Below are 13,687 nucleotides of genomic sequence, written 5' to 3' on the forward strand. Positions count from 1 at the left end.
AAGAATAATTAGGATGCACAATTTAAAATTATTTTAAAGTATAAAATATATTAACGAAAAATTTTTTTCAATGGAAAACCCTATTTTCAAATTTTGTTTTGAATTCGTTTTGAAATTCTTTATCAATTATAATACATACCTAGGGGAGGGTGGGGCAAGGCGGCTCACTTAAGCTTTTCATTATTTTTTGTGGCTTTTAACCATCAAGTCGATTTATTTTTGATTAACTTTAACTAAATTTATCCAAGTTTTGGCGAAGCTTCTGGGCGTCGTGCCCCACTCTGCCATATTTACAATGTTACATATAATAATCATAATTATTTTTTAAGTATTTAATTAATTTTAACTATTTTTCTATAGATTAAAAACGCTGTTATTGGTATTTTTAAGATTTTCGAAAGCTGTGGCTTTATGCTAAATCTATAGAATTATCCAAAAAATAACGCTTTCAATGAATTAATTATGGTTCGGTTATATAGCTTTTTTTAGAATTTTTAAGCGCTCCATTTCAACCCTAGTATTACGCAAAGGGCTAAAAATGTACAAATAACAAGGATTTATAACTATTAGAAGAAAAAAAAATGGTTAATTTTTAAGGTGGGCTCCTTGTCCCACTCTTCCCCAAACTAATAGTTTTGCCAATATTTTAATTCTAAAAAATTACTAGTTTTCAATCTTGCAAAAAAATTACGCGCCATTATTAGCGCTATTATTTTAAAGGTGGATCAGTTGAATTTAAAAATTCTCGATTTTCTTAAATTGACTTTTCTTAAATTGTCTAATATTATTGCTATAATATTAGTTGGTTATGACAAAAGTATTTGCCAACAGGGTTCTTAAGATTAAAAAATGAACAGGAGAAGGAACTTTGTTGGAGCCATAGATAAAGCAACACACAGTTATTAGTCAGTTTTGGTGAAAATAACGGCCAAATTTTAAATTAATAGAAAAAGGAAATAATATTAAATAACTATTACTGCAAATTAACTTATCTTATTTTTAACTATTGTTATGGCTCAATATATGTTGAAAATTATGTCCTTCTACTTGGATACAAATGTTTAGTCTTTTTCGTATATTTTCTTGGACATTGTTGGACGGTGTTATTCTACTGTACGCGTCCCCAATCTTATTTTCCATACCGTATGGTGTTGTAGGGGATCCACATAAACACGATTTTGTGGGTATTTTAAAATTCTTCTTTACTGCGAAAAGTAGCTTCATCGGAAAACATTATTTGAGACAAAAAATTTGGATCGGCCTCTATTGCTTCATTTATAACGGTGCAGAAGTTTAGCATTGGTTCAAAATCACGGTATAGAAGTTCTCGGTCTACTTCCATTTCGGTTTACTACTTTCCGTTTTTCATATTGAATCCTACCACTAGCATCAAACCATTCCGTTAAACACTGAAGAAATTGTCTAGTTAGTGGAAGTCTATTAGGGTACTTCGTCTTGTAAAGTTTTACTGCCAACAAGGTTTTTTATTCCGTTTCACCCAGTATATAAATGATATAAAGTAATTCAGCTTTAGAAAAATCTATACTTAGTTTTTTTTATTTACTGACACCACAATAAATTTTTTGAATTTATTTACTCGGTTGTCAGGTAAAAAATGGCCAACTAATCTTATAGTAGTAGTCTTAGACAGAAAGAAGCGTAAATATTGGACAAGTTAAAAAAAGTGTAGCTTTTTGTAAGAAAAATATTCGTTTATTTTGAACACCCTGCAGCACGTAATAAATTCCGTCGAATATACCTTTTACGTCATCTCCGAATAAAGCTAATATCAAATAGAGTGATCTACCTATAAAAATAATGGAGCGTAATTTATTTGCAAGTGTGAAAACTATTTTTTTTTTTACAAAAATAAAAATATTGGAAAAACTATTGGGTTAAGGTCTATAATATTATTAATAAAGAATTTGAAGACTTTTAAAGGAATTGAAAACAAAATTAAAAAATACGGTGTTCCATTTAAAAAAATATATGTTTTATTCGTCACGCATTTCGAGTTTTGGTTAAATTTTGAGAATTATTGACGAAGTTTTTCGAAAAATGGACTGGCTCAACGAGCGCTTTTTTGGATCGCTAAAAGGTAACGAATATGTGAAGCGAAAACTCTGCTAAACAATTCTCAAAAAAATCTCAAAAAAATTTTCAAAAAATTCGTACATTACGATGGACGTTCTCATAAAAATCGTAAAAACTGGGGTAACCTCAGCATTAGTGCCTTTCAAGTCGGGTTTATATTAAATGCTCAATTGAGTTCAATTGACGAAGTCAAGCAGAACTACAACTTGTACTAATTCATGAAACTGTCTCTCAATATACCTAAAGAGAAAGCGAAAACAATACCTATTGAATATTCTATTATAATACCAAGAAATGTACAAAAAATGGAAATAAAAACTAGACCAATAAGCCGTTAATATTATTAACTTATATCTAATAACTAATAATTTATCTCGTAAAGGTATTGTATTCATTGTAGACTAAAATGACTAATATAATATGGAATGTTGTTTTTGAATACAACTGGGTGGCTACAAGTTAGTTATGCACCAATAAATATTTTAATTTTTACTATTAAATTAAAATTAAAATTAACATCGTTAACACTGACGAAGTGACGGACAGAATAATCGTTGTAACCCATGCCATATTCGGAATTTGCACAACTCATTTCGGGCCGTACATAAAATATAAAATAATATAATTTTACTTAATTTACATTTGGGTTACGTGATAGCCATCCACAATAATATGCCCTTTGGACTCGAAGCAAGAAGAGGATATTGCCTAATATTTAGATAGGTCAACAAATTATATAGGGATGGATTAATTCAGCGGGATACACACATACTGCGGAAAAATGGAACATAATTCTGCGTTTTAAAAAGAAAACTTCATTTTCGGTATCGCATTTCTCGAGAAGTTCCTATTTCAGCGAAAATTACGATTTACATCGACCGGTTTTAAGTTTCCGCGTTTCCGTGTACTACGCTAGCACAATATTCGCTTTTTAACACTTATTCGTAGAAATTTGGTTTTTGGCTCGCGCCACGGAGCTAATTTTGTTTTCCCAAAACAGCTCAAGAAAATAAATAATAATGATAATTCTTAAATCGTGGAGATTTTATTTTAAAGTGCCATCTAATGCATTTTAATAAACATCAAATATATTTACATGTTTTTGTTTTTTCTATGCCAAAAGCCCAAATATTTAATATTCCCATATACCGTTTGAATCCATTGCACCATCTTCTAGTTGTCGTCCTGAACTCTCGGTTTTTTTCTATAATAGAGAACAGTTATTAGAAATAATGTCATCATAATCCTCACCGAATTTGTTATTCCTTCTGTTTGAAATATTTTTCCCTCTCTGCTAAAATAAAGTGGTGGAAGAAGGTTTTATATGTTTTTATAAAAATATGAACTACTCCTTATTGGGGTCACCGGAATCATACCAGATGGCTTTTTCGGGGCAAGTTTGTTGCGAGTAGTGCGAAGCAGCTTCGCAGTTTCTTGTCCTAGAGGGAGATATTGTTTTTCTATCGTGCTCCTGCGGACCACTATGAAACTTTCGTAAAATCGATGTAATTGTATTGTGCATACACCCTGTGTAAAGTGTCTTTCAAATCTCGTCGAACTTCATAGTTACGGCAAACTTTGTACAAATAATAGCGTTGTAGAATGATATTATTTTAAAAATCTTGCGCGCCGTGTATAATTGACGAATCCTGAAACTCCCTCTCGACACCGTTTACGATACTGTCCAAATCAAATTATCGCATCTTTAGCAGTTTTTCATTTATCCAAAATAATTTACACACAAAAACGAAAATTTTTAGAATGTTTTAGATTTTTTTGCCCATCAACGACACCCCCTGTATATAAATCAAAATAGAGATTATAGCCCTGGATCTCCCACGTGTTTTGGTATCTGACTTTTTCCATTAGAGTAAGTGGTTTTCAAGAAAGTACTTGTTTTCTGAAACCATGCGGTAGGTGGTAATAGTAAATGACGTCATTGCGTCTAGATTGAGAGCGAGAAACGCAGATTTTCATTTGGATTTTTTCAAATATCTCGAACAGCGTATGTGATAGACGAAAACCGCAAATACAAAAATTGTAACTCTCGATGTGGCCAATAACACTGTTTAAACTAATTGGCGAAATTTTTCAGGAATTTTGATTTACGGCTAATAATTTAATCGCGAAAAGAACGAGAGAGAGAATTTGAAAACCCTGTATATAATGCCAAAAATGCTTGAAATAAAAATTATGTTCCCGGATCTCAAGCATTTTCCAATTCACAAGTTTTGCCGATCGGGTTAATAGTTTTCGAAAAAATAATTTTTTTCTGGAAGTCAAAATATACCAAAAAAATTTCAAAAATTTTAAAAAAATATTTTGCATTATTTAAGTAAGTACTTTGAAATGCGGGTGTGGACTTCTACCCTTCTGAAAAATCTGAAGTCGATAGCTGCAAATTTGAGATTCCTGTTAATTTATCATTAATATCAGGCGAAAACCTTAAATACCAAAGTTTTAGCTGTTAGCTGTTTAACCGACATCTGAAGCACCTTTTTTCACGTCTTTCAGTTATTATTTTCAATAATAGGGGGAACCATTTTTTAGTTTTTTTGAATTTGCGGCGCACCCGGTACATTTTTGAAAAATTTTCAAGAACAAAATTTAATTTTAATTTAAATTTAAGAATAAAATTCAATAGGTTCCGTCACGAAACCAAGCTGTGCTAAATTTAAAGTCGGTAGGTTCAAATTTTGATACTTATCGTGTTCCGTAGCAATTTCCAAAAAACGGTAGAAAAACGAAAAAAAAAATGGCCGCTAATGTCCGATCGCCGCCATTTTCAAATATCTTATGCCCCTAGTGGACTGTTAAAATGAACAAAATTTGAAGCGTCTAGCTCAAACCGTTGGGAAGTTATCTTCGAAAAATCCTTGAACAGAGAACCGAAAACCGAGAACAGACAGACAAAAAATAAAAACGTATTTTTTTTATGCTCATTCCATCTGTACCAACGGCGACGCTGTAGGACGCACCGTTATCGAGATCTGGGGTTTAGTGAGGATCTCATATACTTTCGAAAAGAATCGATTTCATCGATTTTTTGAAAGTAACAAACTAGCTCTCGTTTAAAAGAGCGCTCTATCCCTTATATTCAACTTTATAAAAAATTATTATATGCATTTGACACTAGGCACCACGGGACGTTCAATTACATAATTTCGCGTTTTTTTTTTTTCTAAAATTTTAAATACAACGGTATAATAAAAACTTAACAAATCATCGGAAACCTGATCTTAATAGATAGATGTATAAATACAAAATAGTACTAAATTCGAAAAAGTAAGCCCTTAACTACTTTAATTTGATTACGACTTTCCTAAGAAAATATGAGAATGAAACGATGAATTTATTATGATGTCGATAATAATCCATGATTAATGAAGAATGCGTAGAATATCAAGAACATTATTTCTTGCAAATTGTCATGGCGTCTTTTGCATTTTTTTGGGCTTCCTGAGACCAATTCTTAACGGGATACAAAATACTGTTGCAGTGGAAATTAGAAATTATTTCGTTTGAAATTACTGTAAGAATTTACGAGTCATTTTTTCAAAGAAACTCTCAGAGGCTACTATAATACGTTCTACGAATCGTTTGGATTCCTCCTGCATCGGTTTTTGTTAAGTCGAACTTGCTACCGCTTCGCCTGCTTCAAAAAAAAAAAAAATACGCGTCATGCGATTTGGTGTGTGATCATCTTAATATAACTCTAAATAAAGAAGTCGAATTACGTCTTTTTCGTCAAAAAGCTGGCATTTTATCCACTCATTAGCATTAGCGGCTGAGAAATTTACACTCGACGAAGATTAACTTCAAGAACAAAAAAAGCGGTCACCGTAGCTCAAAATTAAAATCTCGCCTCGACGTCGGGGATAAACATTACGACGCCCGGTGTGAAGATTTGAAAAATTTATTTTATTTTACGCCTTATCTGCCGTTTTAAATGCGTCTTATAAATCTCCGACATTATAATCAAAGAAGAGAAAAAAAAGAGAGAGAAAAAAGTGAGTTCTTACCTGTTCGCCGTTAATAAACCAGGTTATGTTGGCCGCCGGATCTGATCCCTGGGAGAAGCACTCCGCCACTATCTTTTTACCGATCTCGACTTTGGTCGGCTCTATATTCATCACCGGATTTCCGTTGGGGAGTTCTGGAAAGGAAAAAAATGCCCGGAACTAGATTACGAGTCCGTGTCTATCTTATTCCATTGTTTTGGGCGTTTCGCGACACGCACATAAAATACAGCTTGAAATTTCATTACTTTACTTCAGCAAACGTTTTAAAATGTTTACTTAATATCACCGGGCGAATATAGTCACAATAAATTAAAATTAAATGCGAATACACAATTTTGACAACTTTACGTGATGAGAAGCACTTAGTTAGGACTGCAGGTTCGTTGCTTGAATTTTAATATGAATTTTTGTAAAACGTAAATTGTCTTTATAGATGGTCATAAACTCACGGAATATTTTCGTCAAAATACAAGGTTGGGCGTTTGTTATGGTTATTTTTTTAAATTAAAAAATGCTATTAGGATCAAAAAGATTTATGAAATCTTAAGGAATATCTATATTTTAAATCCCAATAATAAATACCTTGTCACCTTATACCGGGAATCCAAAAATGTATTTTAATCTAATGGGAATTGGACAAGTGGCTTGATTAATTTGAATAGAATCGGGGAATTTACAATTTAATTCCCCATCAAATCGAATTTGTTAATTTTTCAAAGAAACGTCCACAGGCTACTGTAATGCTTTTTACAAAACTTCTGGATTCCCCCTGCGTCGGTTTTTGTTTAGTCGAAATTGCTGACGTTTCGCCAATCATCCTGTTGGCTTTTTAAGAGATTGACTGAAACTGTTTTAGTCAAGTTCTGAACCTGGAGTTTTTTACATTTTAATACAAATTAAAAAATATATATATTTATGCATATTGTGTTGCCGATCTGAGAGCGACCCTTTATACGCATAGAAACTTGGAACATTTTGTCCAAATGACGTGAATTTCAACTTAAAATCACTTCCTATAGAAATATACACCCCAACCAGCCAACAAAACCAGCGGTTTTTTTAGGCGCATACGTATTGCAAAAATATTTACCAGCCGCAGCATTTTGAAAGGCAAAATACGAAACCTTGTGTTGTTAATAATTAATATAGAAAATTCAACGAGAGGAAATGTTTATGATTATGCTGAACATAACGCAATTAAATAAATTTTGGGCTTCAACGAATATAGCGCTCATTTTTTTAAAAGTATCAAAGGACATAGAGAGCACTCGAATCGAACAACGAACGTTAATTTTAAATCCAGAACGAAATATAAAATACATTATAAAACCTCTCATACAACGGAATATGTATTTCTATTTTAATTCAGTTTTTTAAAGTTAAATTAGCGGAACTTGGTTTTCGGATTCAATTAGATATTTTAATTATTTGTTTATTTTATTTCGTGTTTATTTTCGGGATTCAAATTAATTTGCGCGAAAATATAGGGTGATTCACGATGGATGGCGGGTTCGCAGAATAAGATTTAGCTGGTTGAAAAAAAATAATTTTTATTTATTAATTATATTTTTAATTAATTATTTATTAATTAAAATTAATTTTTCAATATTTTTTGTTCAAAAAACTTATATTTGAATCCGTACAGAGTTCATATTATGGATATGGTTTACGTAGGTGTTTGCAGTAATTTTATGTAGATAAGCTTACTATGTAATACACAGGGGCGCGATTACACCAACTAGAATCATTTTTTCCAAATGGTGCATCCTATATATTATCAATTACTCTGGAAGACAATTAAAAACTCCTTCAAATGATATATTATTTGAGTTCCAAAATAAAAGCGAGTAAAAATTGGCATATTTGTCTTAGGTAGCCATAAAATTTTGAATTAATACTGTTGATCATTTAGAAAATTTGTCAGTTTGAAAGTACCTATATAATTAATAGCTCTATTTTAATTATTACCTATATTGCGAAATATTTATCCGAAGTTAATGCATCATCGTAAATAAGAAAACTTATTTTATACTTAATAATTATAATGTTTTTCTTGGTATTTTATTCTCTTTATTCGGATTTTGATCGGCCCAGAAATGTTCGTTTTATCTGTTGGAAACGCCCGCCTTAAACTGAGTAACTCAATGTTCGGTTTGAATATCTATTGATAAGATTATCTAAGAACGGAAAATTATTATTTGGTTTCACAATGTTTATGTCACCCCATTCTGTTCCGCCTCCTTCGAACAGTATATAAGCAGGTACACAGCAAAATGCAAACCAATTAAGCTCTGAAAAACCCAACAGGCCAAAGGTGAGAAGCCATTGTACTTCTGCTTGTAGTTAGATGCAGAAACTAAAAATAAGTGTTTATATATAGTTTGCATATTGACTGCGAAATGTAACACAAGAAACGTCAATGCGTGAAAAGTTTAGTTAGTCCAAACTAGAGCAAACATAGATAATTAACAATATATCGCATCATTAATTTTCTTTCTAAACAATCGATTGCTCTGTTCTAGTGAAACTGTAGTATAGCCAAATAATGCTAAATATATGGCAATATATTTTGTGCTAGTGGTTTCTATAATTTGCGCTAACTTCGTTCAAATTTTACTAAATCAAAAATTCAAAGAGGAAATAAATAAACCTGCAACATCTCTATATTTGCGTGCTTTCTATGTGCTTCGAAACACAAAAAAGTGGACGTGAGCCCGAGCTTCAAATTTATTTATTCATGTTATATTAATTTTTTATATTAATTAATATTAATATGTGTGTTTTCCTTTTTAATCATTAACAATATATTTCATATTTGGCTTTTCCTATTGCAGCGGTTGTTAAATATTTATTCAATGTATATGCACAAACGCTAGTTTTGTTGATTCGTTGTGTCCCATTTTTTTGGTGTTGTTTGGAGTTTTTACGTTAGTCACGTTAATTTAATTAAATTAATTAATCGAATGTAAGAAGCGCAAGTCTGGTTTTTGAATATATATATATATATATATATATATATATATATATATATATATATATATATATATATATATATATATATATATATATATATATATATATATGATGACACTATACTCCGGGATATCATCCGTTCGCTCGTTGAACTCCGACTGGAATCCTGCATCCGACTGGAATCCTGCAAATCCTGCATCCGACTGGAATCCTGCAGACGTTTCGCCAAAATCTCACTTGGCATCTTCAATGCTCGCGCTCCGAAAACACTTCGAACACTGTTCGAACAGTGTTCGAAGTGTTTTCGGAGCGCGAGCATTGAAGATGCCAAGTGAGATTTTGGCGAAACGTCTGCAGGATTCCAGTCGGATGCAGGATTTGCAGGATTCCAGTCGGATGCAGGATTCCAGTCGGAGTTCAACGAGCGAACGGATGATATCCCGGAGTATAGTGTCATCACATTTTTCCATCCGTGAATCAATACGTGAGAATATATATATATATATATATATATATATATATATATATATATATATATATATATGTTTAGCTTTTGGTTCTTGGGTTATAGGTCTTTGTATTAAAAGCGATTAAAATTTTTTTTGTCCATATATTGACGTTTCGGTCTTCTATGACCTTCTTCAGAAAGGGGTACAGTCTAAAATTATGTTATAGTACAGTTTTTTTTTTTACATATACACAACGGAATTACAAAGAACCTTACCAAAAAGAGACAAACACAAATCTTAAAATTGAAGAGGTAGCATCATATGGAAGTTTATACTTTAAAAGCGTTTGGTTTTGTCATAGTGCCTAGAAATATTATTGTTTTGGTTTTTTGCAACTATGAGAATAAAAAAGTCATACCCTTGATAAAAGATAAAAGTCCAACAAAAAATGATTTGTATACGGCACTCACACACATATTACACACAAATTTAAAGAAACAGTTAAAATATATATAAGAGTTTAAAATAATAATAATAATAATAATACCGATACGCGAGGTTTGCTCGCGTCGACGTTACTGTAAAAACATCGTACGATGCACGATTGTTTTGGTGCAAGGTTCAGAGGATATACAGAGTGTTTTTGTTAATTTATAATTTTTTTCTTTTATTTATTTTAAATTATTTTTATATATTATAATTTTATATTAATATATCCCTATGTTGTTACTTTCATTGTTGTTTTATTTCAGAATGTTGCAATATAACTTACTGAGATTGTTGGTGTCTGTTTTCGAATTTATAGAGTTCTTATTTTTTTGGATCTCAACCATTTCCAGAATTTCCCTTTTTTTTGTATTATTTTCGGTTTTTAGAATTTTTACTTTCGCAAAGTTGAAAGAATGCTTGGTTTCCGCGCAATGACTCTTCAGGGCAGTCGTATTTTTTTTGTCGTATTTGTGACCATTAATTCTGTTTTTAAGATACTGGCTTGTTTGACCGATGTACACACCCTCACAATCGTTGCAAGGTATCTCGTAAATGACGTGACTCTTCTTTTCGTCCGGTATCTTGTCTTTTAATTTACTTCAACAAAAAACCAAAAAAAACAGATCAAAATAAACAAAATTCAAAACTATGCGCTAAAATTAAAAAAACAGAACGTTTCCTGAAACAACATAAAGAACTCAAAATTTTGATACCAGATAAAACAAATAAAACAGTTATTATGACGGACGCTCAGTATGACAAAAAAATGCTAGATCTACTAAAAGACAATACCACCTACAGAGAAATGAAAAACGACCCAACAGCTATTTTTCAGAGAAAGAACAACGACTTAGTGTCCTCCTGGGAAAAAAAGTTATACATTTCCCATAGTACAGCGCAAAGCTTAAAAATTCTTAATTCTCAGCCACCCAGAATTTATGGATTACCCAAGCTTCACAAGGAATTCATCCCTCTAAGACCAATAGTATCATGTATCCAATCACCATTTGAAAAACTCTCAAAATTTTTAAAGAACATCTTGCAAAACGTTATACATAAAAATAGATACTATATTAAAGACTCTTTTGATTTCAAAAACAAAATTAAAAATATTTCTCTACCCAACGATTACATCCTAGTTTCATTAGATGTTGCTTCTCTATACACCAACATTCCAATAAATATTGCTAAGCAAGTAATCATCAAAAAATGGGATAACATCAAAACCTTTACCGACATTCCGCTCGATGACTTTTTAGAAGCAGTCGAAATAACACTAAAATCAACCTATTTTGCATACAACAAAGTTTTTTATCAACAAATCGACGGATGCGCCATGGGAGTTTCAATTTCCAGCGCCATCGCACAAATTGTACTGGAAGATTTGGAGGAGTCGGTCCTTAGCAATGCCCTTTTTGACATACCTTTTTTCTACAGATACGTAGACGATTGCATAACGGCAATACCAAAAAACAAACAACACGAAATTCTTCAACTCTTCAACAGCTACCATCAGAAATTACAATTTACAATAGAAATAGAGTCCCAAAGTAAAATCAACTTTTTAGATTTAACCCTTCATAATTTAAAAAAAGGAATTAAAACCGAGTGGTACACTAAAGTGACCTGGTCTTCCAGATACGTTAATTTTAACTCCCAGCACCCTATATCGCAAAAAAAATCCTAAAAATAAACTCTCTGATCCGGATTTCAGAGAAAAATCGATTACTAAAGCAAAACAAGCATTAAAACTAAATAACTATCCGGAACGATTAATTAACACCATTTTCAAAAAACGTATACACCTATTCTATAACCAAACTAAACAAAAAAGCAACACCCAACAAAAACAAAAAAAAAATTATCTTTCGCTTCCTTATATCCCCAGTATGTCCGAAAATTTTAGCAAAATTTTTATGAATCACAACATTACTATTGCTCACAAAGGATACAATTTGGTAAAAAACATTTTCAGTAAATTAAAAGACAAGATACCGGACGAAAAGAAGAGTCACGTCATTTACGAGATACCTTGCAACGATTGTGAGGGTGTGTACATCGGTCAAACAAGCCAGTATCTTAAAAACAGAATTAATGGTCACAAATACGACAAAAAAAATACGACTGCCCTGAAGAGTCATTGCGCGGAAACCAAGCATTCTTTCAACTTTGCGAAAGTAAAAATTCTAAAAACCGAAAATAATACAAAAAAAGGGAAATTCTGGAAATGGTTGAGATCCAAAAAAATAAGAACTCTATAAATTCGAAAACAGACACCAACAATCTCAGTAAGTTATATTGCAACATTCTGAAATAAAACAACAATGAAAGTAACAACATAGGGATATATTAATAGAAAATTATAATATATAAAAATAATTTAAAATAAATAAAAGAAAAAAATTATAAATTAACAAAAACACTCTGTATATCCTCTGAACCTTGCACCAAAACAATCGTGCATCGTACGATGTTTTTACAGTAACGTCGACGCGAGCAAACCTCGCGTATCGGTATTATTATTATTATTATTATTTTAAACTCTTATATATATTTTAACTGTTTCTTTAAATTTGTGTGTATTATGTGTGTGAGTGCCGTATACAAATCATTTTTTGTTGGACTTTTATCTTTTATCAAGGGTATGACTTTTTTATTCTCATAGTTGGAAAAAACCAAAACAATAATATTTCTAGGCACTATGACAAAACCAAACGCTTTTAAAGTATAAACTTCCATATGATGCTACCTCTTCAATTTTAAGATTTGTGTTTGTCTCTTTTTGGTAAGGTTCTTTGTAATTCCGTTGTGTATATGTAAAAAAAAAAAACTGTACTATAACATAATTTTAGACTGTACCCCTTTCTGAAGAAGGTCATAGAAGACCGAAACGTCAATATATGGACAAAAAAAATTTTAATCGCTTTTAATACAAAGACCTATAACCCAAGAACCAAAAGCTAAACATAAATATAGAGAAGGATTAAGAAAAAACAAAATATAAACAATATAAATATATATATATATATATATATATATATATATATATATATATATATATATATATATATATATATATATATATATATATATATATATATATATATAAAGAAAAAGTGGGGTTTCATATTAAAAATAAATGAAACAAATAACATTAACAGGAATTGAAAAACAACTTCAAACTTAATCACTTTGAACATCTAATTGTTTTTTTGGTTTTCACAGAAGTTTGTTTCTAATGACTTCACCTAACAAGCTGATGTTTATTTAACTCAGCACATGCGCACCTTGTGAAAATATGGTGGCATCAATTGTTCAATTTGGGAGTTTGCAAAATTCACAACTTTTTCAGACTCCCAGCACTTGATGGAAAATTGGTCTGCTGCTTGTTTTTTTTTTCAATTGCGATGGAGAGCAAGGTGTTTGTAAAGATTTGTTGCAAATACACATCGATGTTAGATTTCGTATTTTTGGATTGAAAACAAATGCGAAGGTATGAGTAATTAATTTACTTAAAGAAAAAAAATATCTAAAAAAATATATAACTCATTTTTTTTTTTACAAGAAAATGAAAAGTTAAATTTCATCTTATTTTTTTGGGGTTATAACTAACCTGTTACGCTTTAGACATTTGTGGAAAAGATTATATTAACTAAACTA

General features: G+C 31.2%; 1 protein-coding gene across 4 annotated transcripts in view; it reads right to left on the minus strand.

Annotated features, from left to right (window-relative positions):
* LOC132697019 (uncharacterized) overlaps nucleotides 1-13,687 on the minus strand; it is a 286,016-nt gene that overhangs the window by 22,065 nt on the left and 250,264 nt on the right. For all 4 annotated transcript variants that reach the window (XM_060662263.1, XM_060662262.1, XM_060662264.1 and 1 more), the window contains one exon: nucleotides 6,117-6,250. In XM_060662263.1, coding sequence (XP_060518246.1) covers nucleotides 6,117-6,250 — 134 coding nt within the window. The remainder of the gene's footprint in view (nucleotides 1-6,116; nucleotides 6,251-13,687) is intronic.

The sequence above is a fragment of the Cylas formicarius genome, unplaced genomic scaffold (genome assembly GCF_029955315.1).
Source record: "Cylas formicarius isolate icCylForm1 unplaced genomic scaffold, icCylForm1.1 PGA_scaffold_1__22_contigs__length_36826433, whole genome shotgun sequence".
Taxonomy (NCBI): domain Eukaryota; kingdom Metazoa; phylum Arthropoda; class Insecta; order Coleoptera; family Brentidae; genus Cylas; species Cylas formicarius.